Below are 15,677 nucleotides of genomic sequence, written 5' to 3'. Positions count from 1 at the left end.
GAACTCTCAGTAGAGGTGAGACAGAAGCGTATTTCCTTCTAATACCCAGTTAAATACCTAGAACATTAAATGCTTCATGGTTATGAAATTTAAAGAAGATGGTTACAGTCAAACTTTATTGTCTCAGAAACTTTTATATCATTTATCTCTGTAGTACAGTTATTTGTATCTGTGTCTTTTGCTAGCCTGAACTTCTAGAGGACAGGGACCCTTTTTAAATCTTTTTTGCATGCCTAACGTCTTGCAGGGTACCTGGCACATAGTAGACTCTCAGTAAATATTTGCTGAGATAACTCAGTTATGTTGATAATTTGCTAAGTAGGTTAAACCTGTAATTTTTCAAAGTATTCAGTTATCAGACCTCACAAAGAGGTCAGAGTTCCCTTAGTATTGACGAAATCTGATTTGTGCGGAGAGAAACATTTTATCCAGTCGCTTCTGTGTACGCAGATCACAGGTGTCCTCTAGGAGAGTAGGAGGTGGACCAGAGTGACATGCTGCCTTTAGAAGATAAAACAGATCCTTCAGGCTCTTCCTAGCACCAAGGGCTGACTGTTTTATAAGTGGAGTCACACTGAAACTGTAATTGAAGCTGGAAAATATAAGGCGATCAGCTACAAACCTAACTTACTCGGGTAGGATGATGTTTTCTGGACAGGTAATAAAATAAGCCCAGTTGTGGGATTTACAATGCAAATATCTGTATGGACCAAATGTGACCTTTACAAAATTGATTCGTTTCTAAATTTGTTTAGATATTTATCCTTAGTGCAAATGTAAAATGTGTTCTGTTTTTGCTTTTTGGCTGGGTGGTATGACTTTAGTTGATAAATAATGTTTGTCATAAAATGCATAATTCATGGGGCTCCTGACTGGCTCAGTTGGGTGGAGTGTGCTACTCTTGTTCTTGGGGATATAGGTTCAAGCCCCATATTGGGTGTAGAGTTACTTAAAAATAAAATCTTAAAAAATGCATAAAAATTCATAACTGTACAGTTCAGTAAGTTATCAAAAAAGTGAAAATACCTGTGTAATCAAAACTCAGTTCAAGAAATAGAACATTACCAGTCCTCTCAATAATTTTGAAAGTTATGATATGATCCAATAATTCCATTTCCATTTCAATTCCTATATATTGAAAAGAATTGCAGAATACAAGGGGTGCCTGGGTGGCTCAGTCTGCTGAGCGTCTGCCTTCGGCTCAGGTCATGATCGCAGCAACCTGGGATCAAGTTCCGTATTGGGTTCCCTGCTCAGGAGCGTAGTCTGCTTCTCCCTCTCCCTCTGCTGCTCCCCCTGCTTGTGCGTTCTTACTCTCTCTCAAATAAATAAAATCTCTTAAAAAAATGAAAAAGAAAAAGAATTAAAAAATTCAACACATTTTTCAAAATTTCATTTCTTTGCTAATAATCACTGGTTTCTCATTGTACCAAAAATGTCTTCCAAGTCTTCTGTTATGGTAAAATATACATGGCATAAAATTTACTATTTTACCATACATTAAGCACATTCACATTTTTCTGCGGTCATCATCACCCTCCGTCTCCAGAACTTTTTTCTTCTTCCCACACTGAAATTCTGTACCTGTTTTATACTAATTCCCCATTCTTCTCTGTCCCTGCCCCTGGCAACCACTCTTCTACTTTCTGCCTTTGAATTTGGCTACTTTAGTTGTGTCATGTTGTTACTGGGTTATTTCTCTTAGCATAATGTCTTCAATGTTCCTCCATGTTATAGTATGTGTCAGAATTCCCTTCCTTTTTAAGGCTGAATAATATTCCATTATATGTATACAGTGCATTTCGTTTATCCATTCGTTCATGCTGGACACGGATTGCTCCCACCTTTTGGCTTCTGTGAATAATGCTGCTGTAAACATGGGTGCATAAATATCTGTTCAACTCCCTGCTTTCAGTTCTTTTCGGTATGTACCCAGAAGTGGAGTTGCTGGATCATATGGTAATTCTATTTTTTATATTTTGATGGGGCTTGAACTCACAACCTTGAGATCAAAAGTCACATGCTCTGCAGACTGAGCTAGCCAGGCACCCCTCTATTTTTTGTTTGATGAATCGTCATACAGTTTTCCATCCATAGCTGCATCATTTTATATTCCCACTAGCAATGCACAAGGGTTCTAATGTCTCTACGTCTTCACCAATGTTCGTTATTTTCTGTTTTTTTGACAATAGCCATCTCAGTGGGTGTGAAGTGCATCCAAATTTTTTAAAAGAAACTTTTTGTTAGAGAAAGTTTCCAACATACAAAAAAGCAGAATACCAGTTGAACTGCTATGTGTCTCACCTCACTTCAGTAGTTAGGAACACTTGGCCAACTTATTTCAGTTAGTCTGCCCTTCCTACCCGATTATTGGAATGCAGATCTCAGTCTTCATATACTTTCTTTTTTTTCCCTATGATTAAAAGCAGAAAATAAGCATAAATTTTTAAAAAAAGATTTATTTATTTCTTTGAGAGAATGTGAGAGCAGAGAAAGAGGCAGAGGGAGGAGAGAGAGAATCCTCAATCAGACTCCCCGCTGAGCACAGAGCCCAACGCGGGGCTTGATCCCAGGATCCTGAGATCATGACCTGAGCCAAAATCAGGAGTCGGTTACTCAACGAGCTGAGCCACCCAGGTGCCCTATAAACATAAAATTTTAATGTTATGAATGTAATTGCAAATTTTACTTGCATCATTGTTCTGCCTTTCATTCAGTGATCATAATCCTTTTTTTTTTTTCTGAAGTAATCTCTGCACCCAGCATGGGGCTTGAACTCACCATCCCAAGATCAAGAGTCAGAGAAAGACAATCATCATATGGTTTCACTTATATGTGGAACATAAGAAATAGTGCAGAGGACCACAGGGGAAGGGAGGGAAAACTAAATGGGAAGAAATCAGGGAGGAAGACAAACCATGGGAACAAACTGAGGGTTACAGAAGGGGGAAGGGGGGGGATGGAGTAAGTGGGTGATGGGCATTAAGGAGGTCACATGATGTGATGAGCACTGAGTGTTCTTTGCAACTAATTAATCAATGAACACTACATCAAAACCTAATGATGTACTATATGTTGGTTAATTGAATTAAAAAAGAATCAGATGCTCTACCCATTGAGCCAGCCAGGTGCCCCAGTGATTATAATTCTTGTATCATTATTAACAAATATCTTTTCAGCATCGTTCTTGCTCTCATGCAGTGCAGATATAGATGTATTTTACATATGCTCTTCATCTACCCTTGCTTTCTTGCTTGTTAAGAATTTATTCATGGGGATGCCTGGGTGGCTCAGTTGGTTAAGCATCTGCCTTCGGCTCAGGTCTTGATCCCAGGGTGCAGGGATCGAGTACGGCATCAGGCTTCTTGCTCAGTGGGGAGCCTGCTTCTCCCTCTGCCTGCTGCTCCCCCTGTTTGTGCTCTCTCTCCCTCTGACAAATAAATAAATAAAATCTTTTAAAAAAATTTATTCATGGGTAAAATGAAAAAATACATAGTAGCTGTGATCACAAGTTGCAGTCATTCGTAAGCTCAACTGTAATAGCACATGAGTAAACTGTTGAAAGAAGTCATATTAGAATGGAAGACTGAAGTATTTCTTTTAACAAAAGATATACTTTCATTCATATGTACCTCAATATATTGCATACCTCAAAGTTAAGGACTCCTTTTTTTAAAAAACATAACCATAAAACCATATGATTCCTAAAAATAAACAATCCTTTTATCGTCAAACATCTAGTTAGTATCACCCGTATCTTTATGCCCAGTTTCTTTTAATCCGGTGGTACAGGAAATGAAAAGTTGGCAGATCACTCAAAGATGACAATTTACACTGGTAACCAAGATGTAGTACTTTTGTGTGTATTACAGCTTTTAGTTTGTTAACTATGTGAGCAAGATGTCTATTTCCCTTAAACCATTAAAACTCTTTTCTTCTTTCTGGTATTTATTGGCATTTGTATATACCATAAACAGTACAGTAAGCCACTTCCTTTAATAAGGTGAGCCTTGTTCTGGGGCTCCCTTCTGTTTGATTTATGTCGATGTGTTTATTTAAACTTAACCATTTTTAGGAGTTCTAGAAGAGACACATAAAGGCAGGACTCAGGACGAAATTTTATCTACAAAGTTATCTATGTATCTGATAGAATTCACTGGTAGAGATGTTTACATTTTGGCTTTTTTTGGAGGTGGGGGATGGTAATTGTGCATTTGCAACTATGCTTTTCCTTTTTTTTTTTTTTTTTAATTTAAGATTCTATTTATTTGAGAGAGAGAGATTGAAAGAACGAATGGGAGGAGGGGCAGAGGGCGGAGCAGACTCCCTGTGGAGCAGGGAACCTGACATGGGACTCCATCCCAGGGTCCTGGGATCATGACCTGAGCTGAAGGCGGACACTGGACCAACTGAGCCACCCATGCACTCAGAACACACAATTATTAACTCCTTTCCCTCCTTCAGTTTTCTTAATTTGTGCAGGAGACTGCATTGTGCATTATATGCTGCAGCACTTTATAATGTCAGAAGGATGTCTTGTTCAAGATACACAAAAAGGAACACCCTATGATTGAAGATTCCATCAGTATTCAGGTGTAAGAAGGCAAGTCTGTTGTCAGGCACAGATTAAAGGAGTTAAAGGCAGAGCTGGTTCTTTCCCTATGGCTCTTTATATTTCTTCTGTGGACTATTTTACCAATTAACAATTTTCTTTTACTTGAAGATAGCTTATATGCTTGTTGGGTAAATAACCTCAGTAGTTAAAAGCACAGAAGCTTCAGAGTGATAATGACACTAAACTTATTTCCCATTCTCCTGGCGTTGTGATAGTCCTAGTGATTGTAATATAGGTAGTTATACAGTGACCCTGTAGAGCGTATGCAGTGTGTTAGGCAAAAACTAAGTGCTTTACATGTATTAACTCACTTAATCCCCATAACAACCCCATGAGATAGATACTGTTATCCTCGTTTTACTGATGAGGGATTGAGGCAGAGGGAGGTTAGTAACTGACTACTCCACAAGTACAAATAACTGGTAAGCGGCAGAGCTAGGAATTGATCTGAGGCAGCCTGGCGCCAGCGTCCTTCCTCCTAACCATTATACTGTACTGTGCTTAATCGACACTCATGTAAGTAAAGGGAAATGTGAGATAAAAAATGCTTTTAACATCTTTGTGGGCTCTATGGAACTTATTATTTGTTCATTCAATGCTCCCTGTAGAATCAGTGATTACAGAGGGAACATTTAATCTCAAAGCATTCATCCCTATTTTCAAAGTAGTATTTTCAGATCTGTTCTCCATCTGAGACCTTGCATTTAGAAAAAGTACATTTGAACTTTTTAGTTGAATTGGCAGATCAAGAGCTTACAGACAGGATATTGCCTTTGAGTATTTAGACTGTATGTGCTGACCCCCTGAAGCAGTAATTTGGTTAGATCACAATGTTTCCATTAGAGTACAGCAGTATTAGGGGGTCTGACTTCAAAGTGTGTATGTGTGTGTTTTATATGTATCTTTGTAAATAGGCCACTTCTCTACAAATGGAGCCAAGATTTTAAAACTCTTTCAGAGCCATTTAAATCCAAGAAATATCTAAGCATTTGAAGTAGAACTATGAACAATGCAAAATGTTACCTTTCTGGAGACTTATGATAATTAAAATAAAACAACCTGCCCATTTTTAAATACTGAAAGAACCTCCAGTTAATCTTGCAGAATGAGTTCTCACTTGAGCATTGATTTACATACACTTTTTATCTTGAAGTCTAAGCTAATAGCCACTATTTGATAAGAAAACCAGTGTTCCATTTTCTTCTGCTTCCTTTGTCTTAGGTTTTTGTCTATCTGCTGTGCTCTGAACATGTACGCTTAGAATACATCTATGCTGGTGCTTTGGGTCAGTCACGTGTTTGGCTGGAGGGCAAGGGTGCCTTTTATGGAGGCAGGTGACTTTCTCATGCTAATTTTCTTTCCCCTAGGTTTATGAAGGCCTAGACATCATCACCAACAAGGTTTCTGCCCAAGAGCAGAGAATGTGCCAGCACCACATGCTCAGCTTTGTGGATCCTCTGGTGACAAATTACACAGTTGTGGACTTCAGGAACAAGGCAACTGCTCTGATATCCTTAGGAAAGACAGCAGCTAGGCTTGGTGGGTGCAGGCCAGTCCAAGCCAAGAAGGAAGTTTTCTTTTCAGTGACAATTTCTTCTAAGCAGGGGTACCCAGACTTAACAACCAAGAGGTAGCACCCCCATCAGAACTATATGGATCAAGAGATACAATACTCTTGCGTCTGAGTCTTGTCAGACTGCATCATCAGCCATCTCTTGGGTGTTTATTAGAAATGCTGAATTTGGGCCTCACTCCAGGACTGCTGAATCAGAATCTACATTTCACAAGAGTTCCAGGTGATTCATTGCATATTAAAATTTGAGAAGCTGTTTTAGTGGAGAGAACACTGATTTAGGAATTAGAAAATCTGTGTTCTAGTCCCAGAATTGCCTCTGTTGACCAAGTGAATTTTATTGGGTAGAGCGTTTACCTGACTCAGCTTCAGTTTCCCACCCTTTGTTGTATGGGGATACAAAATCAATTTATAAATATAATGGAGTTATAGTTAGAATTTAATAGGAATTGTTGGGTGAGGGAGGACTGCAAAACAATAGAAAATTTTTCTTCTGTGATCAGTGATCTTTAATTGATTGATTGATTAAGTAGGCCCTACACCCAGTATGGAGCCCAACCATGGAGGTTAAACTCACAACCCTGAGGTCAAGACCTGAGCTGAGATCAAGTCGGACACTTAACCGACTAAGCCACCCAGGTGCCTCTTGGTTATTTTTTTAAATTTTAATTCCAGTATAGTTAGCATATAGTGTTATATTAGTTTCAACACCAATACATTTTGAAAAAAAGAATAATATAAGGGGGATTGTCCTTACATTTTAATTGTCCAGACTTCCAGATGGGGTGCCTGGCTGGCTCACTTGGTAGAGAATGCCAGTCTTGATCTCTGGGTTGTGGGTTCAAGCCCCACATTGGGTATAGAGATTGCTTTAGAAAAAAAAAATTTGGACTGCCAGATATTAAAACATAAGGAAAATTCATAATAATTATAATGGTATGGAAATTACACTAGACAAATTTATGACACAGAATAGAAAACTCAGATACAAATTAAAATGGATGTATATATTTACCTTATGATCAAGGTGGCATTTAAAACAATAGAGAAGTAATGCAGTAGTTAGTATTCCTGGGACAGCTAATGTTTTTGGAAAAAAATAAAATCACGACCTCATTATATATAAGTTGCAGATGGATTTCAGAATTAAATATATGTATTTTTGAAACTTTAAAACAAATAGGATAATATATAATTGAATAGTTATGTGATTTTAGAGTAGGGAAGGACTTTGTAGATACCTAGTTTCTAAAAAAGTTATTTTAATGGGTTTTTTTAACTCAATTTTTCCTTTATTTTACTGTGTTAAATATTCACAAAATTTACCACTTAACCATTTTTTAAGTGTACAGTTCAGTTGTATTGAATACATTCACAGTGTGGTGCAACCGTCATCACCATCCATCCCCATAACCTTCTGTTTTGTTTTGTTTTTTTTAACGATTTATTTATTTGAGAGAGGGAGAGAGAGCACGAGTAGGAGGGGCAGAGGGAGAGGGAGAAAGAATCCCAGGTAGACTCCCTGCCCTATAAGGGGCTTGATCCCAGGACCATGAGATCATGACCTAAGCTGAAACCAAGGGTCGGATGCTCAACTGACTGTACACCCAGGCACCTCCCACCTTTTTAAAGGAAAATAGCTAACTTTGAGTATGTACAAATTAACAATTTGTGTCGGCAAGAATGTGTACCAACCAGAACTAAGTATCCACCATGGAGTAACCTTGCCACAAGTGTAACTGGAGATAGGTGGTAGATCTCATTCATGGCAGCATTGCTCTTAATGGCAAAAACATAAACACCTAAATTCTTACAGAAGAATGTATAAAATTTGCTTTGTTCATATAAGTACTTTTTCAGCAGTGAAAATGGATAAATTGTAGCTATACATGGCAATCGATGTGGAAGAATCTCAGAAACAATGTAAAATGTGAGAAATTCTAGACATTCATGCCATACACATTCATACCATTTATTATAAAAGTTAAAAAGCAAGCAAAACTAATCAATATATCTTTTAGGTCGTTACATATACATAAGGAATAACGTAAAGAAAAGCAAGGGAATGATAACAAGAAAAAACAAACAATTCAGGATAGCAAATCTCAGGTTTCCTGACAGAAAGGGGAAGTAGGGGGTTGGGGTGGGAATGAATACACAGGAAACTTCAAAGGAATTGATAATACTCCTTTTCTTACATTGGGTTCATGAGTATATGTTTGTTATTAGGCTTCATAATTTATGTATGTTCTTTTGTATGTATTGAATATTTTATAATTTTTAAAAAATTAGCCCACTATAAATAAAATTAAAAAAACTACGAACCAGAGGAAAAAATATTTGTAACATACGAAAGGCAAATGGTTAATATCCTTAATATATAAAGAAGGCATATGAATCAATATGAAAAATACTTAAAGGGCCTGAGTAGTAATTCACAAAGGAAGAAATATAAATGATGGTAAACATGAAAAAGGGTTTACCCTTGCTGTTAAGGCCATGCAAATCAAAATAATGAGATCATATTTTTTTGCCTATCAAATAGGCAGAGATTAAAATGCAGATAATTCTTGCCCTACCTGCTTTACGAGACAGTTGTATCAGATGAGATAATGTATATGAAAGCCCTTGGCAAATTAAAACATATCACCAAATTATGTTGTTGCTTTAAGACAGTTCGGTTGTTAGAAAGAGCTGATAGAAAATGGAGTTTTCAGAGGGCAGTAGGGATGACTTAATCACATCACCTACAGGATTGGAGATTTCTGAGTTTAGGTAAGAACCTAAAATCAGAATGTCAGAACTGAAAGAACCTTAAGAAGTAGCCAGTTAACCTTCTTGATTTGACAAGCTAAATAAGGTATTAGATACGGAGGCCCAGAGAGAAGGGTTTTGCCCAGGATCACAGTTGTTTCATGGCTTGGGCAAACAAGTTAAATCTTTTCCCAACAAATATCTCCTATCCCATCTCCTTCCCTCTTTTCCACTCTCTCTCTTTTTGGCATTTCACCATTTTCCCCTTCCCTTTTTACTTTCCTTGCTCCCTTTCCCTTTTGTCAATCATAGTATATATTTGAATTTCTATTACAATTACTGTAATTGTATGCTCCCTATACTTAATAGGGCGAGTATAGTATTTCTCTTTTTAAAAAGCAAATAGAGAGGGCTGCTCAGTTAAGTGTCAGCCTTTGGCTTGGGTCACGGTCCTGCAATCCCGGGATGGAGCCCTGCATTGAGCTCTCTGCTCAGCAAGGAGTCTGCTTCTCCCTCTGCCCCTCACCCTGCTCATGCTGTCTCTCACTCTCTCTTTCAAATAAATAAATAAAATCTTAAAAAAAAATACAGAAACAATGTTTCTTCTTTAAGATCCTTGATTGGTAACAGCTTTCTTCCCACCCCACCCCAACCTCTTGGGGTTAGTGGGCTTCTGGTAGAAAAGAGGTCATCTATCTGTGCCCACAGACAGGCTGGCAAGGGGAAGGAATGTGTAAATGAGTCTTTGTCTAGGTTGAAAGTCTCTTTTTATCAATTATCCTCAGAAGCAAAGCCCTTCATAAAGCAGATAATTATCTGTTCAACAGGGATTCTAAAGAGAAGAATTCAAAGTAGCAGGCATATAAAAACAATAGTGGCTCAAGTTAATTCAGTGCTTACTCAATTGAAAGCCAATATTTCAGGCATCATGGTAGGGGATTTATATGCCTTGTCACATTTAATGCCCCTTAGAATTCGGGAGAATTTTACAGGTGAGAAAACTGAAGCTCAGGCTGAATAACTTGTCAGAGTTGGAGCTGGTAATTGAAATCTATTTGTCTTTGGAACTGCTGCTTCTCGGTTTATCTGGCGGAGTCTCAAGTGGGGCTGAAATTGCGGTACTACCACATGATGGTGGGGACTGACTGAGTCTAAGAACCATGGTGTAGAGAAACCAGCTTGTATTTTATTTTAGAAGGCAGTCACACAATGGACGTCACCTTGGAGGCTTCCTGAGCAGCTGACACTTGGTTCTCTGAGAGCCCTTGGGCTTGTGCTTGTTAAACTGATTTGGAATACCAGGCAAGTTTTGAATTTTAGCAGCAAGGCCTAGAAATTTCTAGAACTGGGAGGAACTACCATCATGCATCTGTATCTGGTTTATGCAAGTCCCTCCAGAACTAAGAGGAAATGCTTCTGAGAACTCATGGGAAACAGTGAAGACTGATATCAGTTCATCTTGGTTTCCACCCTTTCTCCTCTGGTCTCTAGACAAGTAAATGAGTGTGGTTTCTTGCTAATACCTCCTTCCCAAGTGAGTCAGGATGCTTTTCTTGCTATTAAATATTGTGATGTCTTTCTTAACGTTCACATTGAAGATATATTTGCCCGAGACAAAATTCCTATTGTCGTGGGAGGAACCAATTATTACATTGAGTCTCTGCTCTGGAAAGTTCTTGTCAATACTAAGGTATGTTTAGTTCACTTATAAGTCACTGAGGAAATGGGTTCCTTTTTCTCGCTAGCTAATTTTAGTGGGAGGAAGGTTGACTCTTGTCTATTTCTTAAACTCATCAACTGTAATTTTCTTACTTAATATTCTCAAGCAAATGCCACCTCCATATGTGAAGTGTGCTCCTCCAGGGTGGCCTGAGGGCAGGGGACGTGTGTGGGAAAAATGCTCCTCTCTGAATTAATTAGCATCTCCATGTAAGTTAACAGTACATCAGTCTGACTCAGCATTTCTTGGCTGTAACAGTCTGTACATCAGTGAGATGTCCAACACTAACCTTTCTTATGGAGATGCTATTGCAATAGGGTGATACTTCGCACACTGTAATGTGTGGGCAATCCTGGTCCCCCCGGGTCGCTTGCTGAGAAGACTGGACTCCTGGATATGTTAATACAGATGTGTTAGCCCTGGTTCCTGTTTGTACTTCTGACAAGGAAGCAGGTACCTGAGTACTTCCCTGGGCAGTAAGTCCTTTGTGTGCTGTGGGCTCACAACACTACCACAGTGTATTGGAATTTTCTGTGGTCTGTCTCTCACTATATGGCAAGACCTTCTGATTTCTCTCCGTTCTGTATTCCTGACTCCTAGCAAAGTGCCTGGCATATACACTGTCACAATGCTTGTTGAACTGTGGAATTAAATTTATTCTAAACCTTCTTTTAATAGCCTCAGGAGATGGGCACTGAGAGAGTGATTGACCGGAAAGTAGAGCTTGAAAAGGAGGATCGCCATGCACTCCACAAACGCCTGAGCCAAGTGGACCCAGAAATGGCTTCCAGGCTGCACCCACATGACAAACGCAAAGTGGCCAGGTGAAAAAGCCTCTGGAGTTGGGCAGTCAATTCTTCAGTGTGCCTGGGTCATGAGAGGGGTTTGGTAATAGCAGTTGGTGGAGATTGGTGTGTTCCCAGCTCACAGGTCGCGAGGCCCTGACGTACTGCCTGAGTCCAGCTCCCTCAATAAATAATTGCACCCAACTTTGTTGTTAATTTAGAATGTATAATACAATAGAGTTTCCCCTAGGGCCTAGGTAATTGTGCTTCGTTTTCTATTTGATCTTTGCTTGTATAACAGTTTTCATATAAATGTTTTCTGGCATGCAGTTGGTTTACATTGTGATTTGAGTTTCATAATTGATGGCGCAATGCTGAGTTCTGCCCCAGCAGCTTTCCCAGTGAGAGGTAGATTTTATAAACTGTCTCATAGACCAGCTCGCCTTTGCTTATGGAGGCTTTCTTGAAGGGAAGAGAGAGGTGGTGAATGAACTCATAAGGTCACGTTTTCTTAGGTTGTTTTGAAATTGCAGCCTCGTGTGTTAGGTTTAATTTTCTGTAGTGTTGGGAGTGATACTGTATCTGGCAGGTTAGAAGATCTAATGAAAGATGGTTGATTACACAGATTAAATATTATAGCACCATCTGGTATTGGTAGGGATTATGAAGTATTCCACTCAAATGAAATGTTCTAGATCAGTGTTTCTTAATCCTTTTTCATTATCTCCCACCATCCCACACACACCCAGAGCCTTTTTAGAATTTTTTTTTTTTTCTTAATTGTGCCTCCCTCCCTCCCTGTCCTCCATGAAGTTTAGTACTAAAGGATAATATTTCTTTGGGTATGGTTGCCCCTTGGAGTGTCACACACCATTGTAATGTCTAAGTTTTTCTGCCCCCCTTGAGAGCAGTGTCACCTTGGGTGATAATGCACATTCTAGATAAATGAAATTTATACTTTCAGTATCCAAACATTTTATTTTAAAACATTTTAATAGAGATCTTTCAAAAATTTTTGGAAAACAGGAACATTAAGATGAACATTCATTTTTATGTTGTTTTATGACAGTTCTAGAGCTTGGTCTTTATTATCCTCTCTATTTATTAATGAGTTCTTTCTTTCCACCTCTCCTCATTTTGCTACATCTAAACTAGTGATAAATTAAGAATTGTGTCTTAGTAAGAGTCAGTTGCTTCTAAGCAAGAGCTCTAGAGTCTCGTCTTTAGAGAGGACTGGAGGACTTTGTTCATCTTTTATTTTTTTTTAAGGTTTTTATTTATTCATTTGAGAGAGAAAGAGAGAGCACAAGCAAGGGGTGGGGGTGGAGGGGCTGAGGGAGAAGTAGACTCCCCACGGAACAGGGAGCCCGATGCAGGGCTTGATCCCAGGACTCCGGGATCATGACCTGAGCTGAAAGCAGACACTTAACCAGCTGAGCCACCCAGGCGTTCCTCATCTTTCTTTTAGTTTGTGACTGTATCCTAACCTCCAGATGATTGGGATTACCTATTACACGATTTTCCCTCACAGGTCCTCTTTGAGTGACCAATGGTATGGAAAGACAGGGGGTCTCTACTCTTGTGTTAGGGTGTAGAATTGGGTCAGGGAGAGAAAGATCACTTTCAAGCTGCTAAGTTGCAGTCACCCAGAGTGGGGGAGTGTAGATTTGAGAGTTACATTACCTAGAGCTGCATAACTAATAGAGGCGGACAGAGCAGAGAGTGGCCGAAGAGTAAGTATGTGAGTTCTTTCTTTAGTGGTCTTTGTGCTAGTAGAGTACCAAATCAGCCAGAAGTGTTCTTCGTTAATTCTAGACGTATGTAAAAAAAAAGTTGATGAGCTGGGTGTACGACATACTTTTGTACTGTGGGAAAGGCGTTCCGGCGAGACTGGACTTGCTGGCTTGTACCAGTCTCCCAGACAGCTCTTTTACTGCTCACCTGAAGGTGAGTGAGCCCCATGCTGTTTCTGTGGAAGAAGCCTGCTGTTTCTGAACCTGAGTTCAGAAAAACTAATGTATGTGTAGAAGAATAGTATTATTCTTACTTTACCTAAATTTTTCTTTGGGACTGTTGTCTGAGTAGCTGTAGGATTGGAGTAACCCCAGACCTTCATGGCTTCGGGAGCTTATGCAGTGAAATTGAGAAAGAGGTGTTCTATAATAGCCTCTCTCCTTGTTTCATTTGAGAATCAATCTTTTCTAATGGTTTTTATGGGTGTCCCCCCCGCCCCGGCCCCTTTAAATGACTTAGGAGCTTGCAAGTGTTTGAAGAAACGGGAATCACTCATAGTGAATTTCTTCATCGTCAACATGCAGAGGAAGGTGGTGGTCCCCTTGGAGGCCCTCTGAAGTTCCCTAACCTTTGCATCTTCTGGCTTCATGCTGACCAGACAGGTAAAAGCCCTTTGATGCCTTAGAGTCCAACTGAGATAGAGCTCATATATGTATGTGTAAATATATAAATAAAATGCCCAGAACCACAAATGGCTCATAATAAGCACTTAACAAGTGTTAGTTGTTAATTTTATAATCACCATTATTCATTAACTTAGTAAGGCATAGTGCCCTTCCGCTAGGTATCTGTCTGGAAAGGGAAGAAGGGTGGCCCTGGCACTAGGATAAGATACCAAGGGTGGGATAAGAGGAGATGGGTGGGATGGGTAAGAGACTGCTATCCAGGGAAGGTCTGAAGAGAAAGAGAAGGAAGGCTCTGTGGAAGGAGGTCTGCCTCCCTGGACTGGCTGGGTGGAGGCTGCATCACTGATTATTCTAGAAGTAGCAGGCCTAAGAAATGGGTATGATAGTTAGTTAGCTAGCCTGATTATGTTTTTGTGGGTTTTTTTGTAAAGTATGATAATGCCCTGTGATAGTACTAACTTCTTCAACCAGCTAACGTTCAGTAAGGATTCAGTGAAGTGCCAAGTATGCTGCATAGTTACTTGGATTTCAGAGATGAATGTGAAACCATGCCTGGTTTTTAGGAGCTCCCAGTCTAGTGGGACAGCAAACAAAGATAGATACTACATTGTGATAAATGCTGGGCTAGAAAGTGCTGTGAGGCCATAGAGAAGGAATACTCATTTTTTAAGGGTAACCTATGAGCTAGGTGTGTATGTGAAAGGCAGTATTGTGTAGCGATTAGGAACATGGTCTCTGAGCCAAACTGTCTGAATTCAGATTCCTGGTCCACCGTCTTCTAGCTATGCGTGTTTCAAGGCAAGTTAGTTAACCTTCCTGTGCCACAATTTTCTCTTCTGTAAAGTGGAATTAATGATAATAATAGTAATAATACATACATGTATTGAGGATTAGATGAATTACAACATACAGAGTGCTTGGAATGTGCATAACATGTGGTGAGTCCTTAATAAATACAAACTGTTTAGGAAGATAGGATAAAAGGTTACCGTTACTGCAGGCTGAGAAGTAGCAATGGCAGATATTGTAGAGCATGGTTGAAATGGTGAAAATTTGCTGTTAAATTAATCTCAGGTGCAAGTTTATAGAAAAAGGTAATTTTTTAAATGAAATTTTTGTAAATAAAAACATGTATTGCAGTTTGGCATAAATAATGGAATCTGATTCATAATAAAGCTGACCACCACCTTTGGTCATAATAAAATTTGACCACCGCATCTGAGTGGTTATGACCACTGACTTTGCTCCTTTGTCTGGCTCAGTAGTTCAAGATGTACCTAGGATGGCTTTGGATTAAAGTTCCTTGTTCCTGTCCAGGAACACTAAGAGTAACAAATATAATGGAAAAAAGTAAGAAGGGTAACCCAGGGTCTCTCAGCTGCCTCTAAAGTAAACAGTGAATATACATTCCATAATAAAATATTTGTCCTTTCTAATAGCTGTAATCGCATGCTTTCTCTGTATATAATAAGACATGTGCTTCATTTTGGCTGTTTTTATTGAAGTGCAGTTTTAAGTATGACCAATATAAAATGAATTATTCTGTGATCTTTGGCCTTTGAACCCTTTCTCCCGTTTGAACAAATGTTCTTCTTGTGGCAGCCCGTCCGTTCATCATGTAAGTATCAGTGGGCACCTGCAACAGGCTTGCTGGTTGACGGGCTGCTGTGATTGCAGTTCTAGATGAGCGCTTGGATAAGAGGGTGGATGACATGCTTGCTGCTGGGCTCTTGGATGAACTAAGAGATTTTCACAGGCGCTATAATCAGAAGAAGGTTGCAGAAAATAGGTGAGGATTTGGCCATTTCTT

At 39.3% G+C, this 15,677-nt stretch overlaps 1 protein-coding gene across 4 annotated transcripts in view; it reads left to right on the top strand.

Annotated features, from left to right (window-relative positions):
* Positions 1-15,677, top strand: part of TRIT1 (tRNA isopentenyltransferase 1) — a 56,575-nt gene that overhangs the window by 19,623 nt on the left and 21,275 nt on the right. For 3 of the 4 annotated variants that reach the window (XM_008712003.2, XM_040619315.1, XM_008712002.2), the window contains exons 2-6: positions 5,983-6,123; positions 10,534-10,632; positions 11,341-11,486; positions 13,701-13,843; positions 15,545-15,656. In XM_008712003.2, the coding sequence (XP_008710225.2) occupies positions 5,983-6,123; positions 10,534-10,632; positions 11,341-11,486; positions 13,701-13,843; positions 15,545-15,656 (641 nt within the window). The remainder of the gene's footprint in view (positions 1-5,982; positions 6,124-10,533; positions 10,633-11,340; positions 11,487-13,700; positions 13,844-15,544; positions 15,657-15,677) is intronic. The other variant, XM_008712004.2, reaches the window with a different exon arrangement.

Source organism: Ursus maritimus, unplaced genomic scaffold, assembly GCF_017311325.1.
Source record: "Ursus maritimus isolate PB19 unplaced genomic scaffold, ASM1731132v1 scaffold_32, whole genome shotgun sequence".
NCBI lineage: Eukaryota > Metazoa > Chordata > Mammalia > Carnivora > Ursidae > Ursus > Ursus maritimus.
This window is presented reverse-complemented; position numbering and strand designations above follow the sequence as displayed.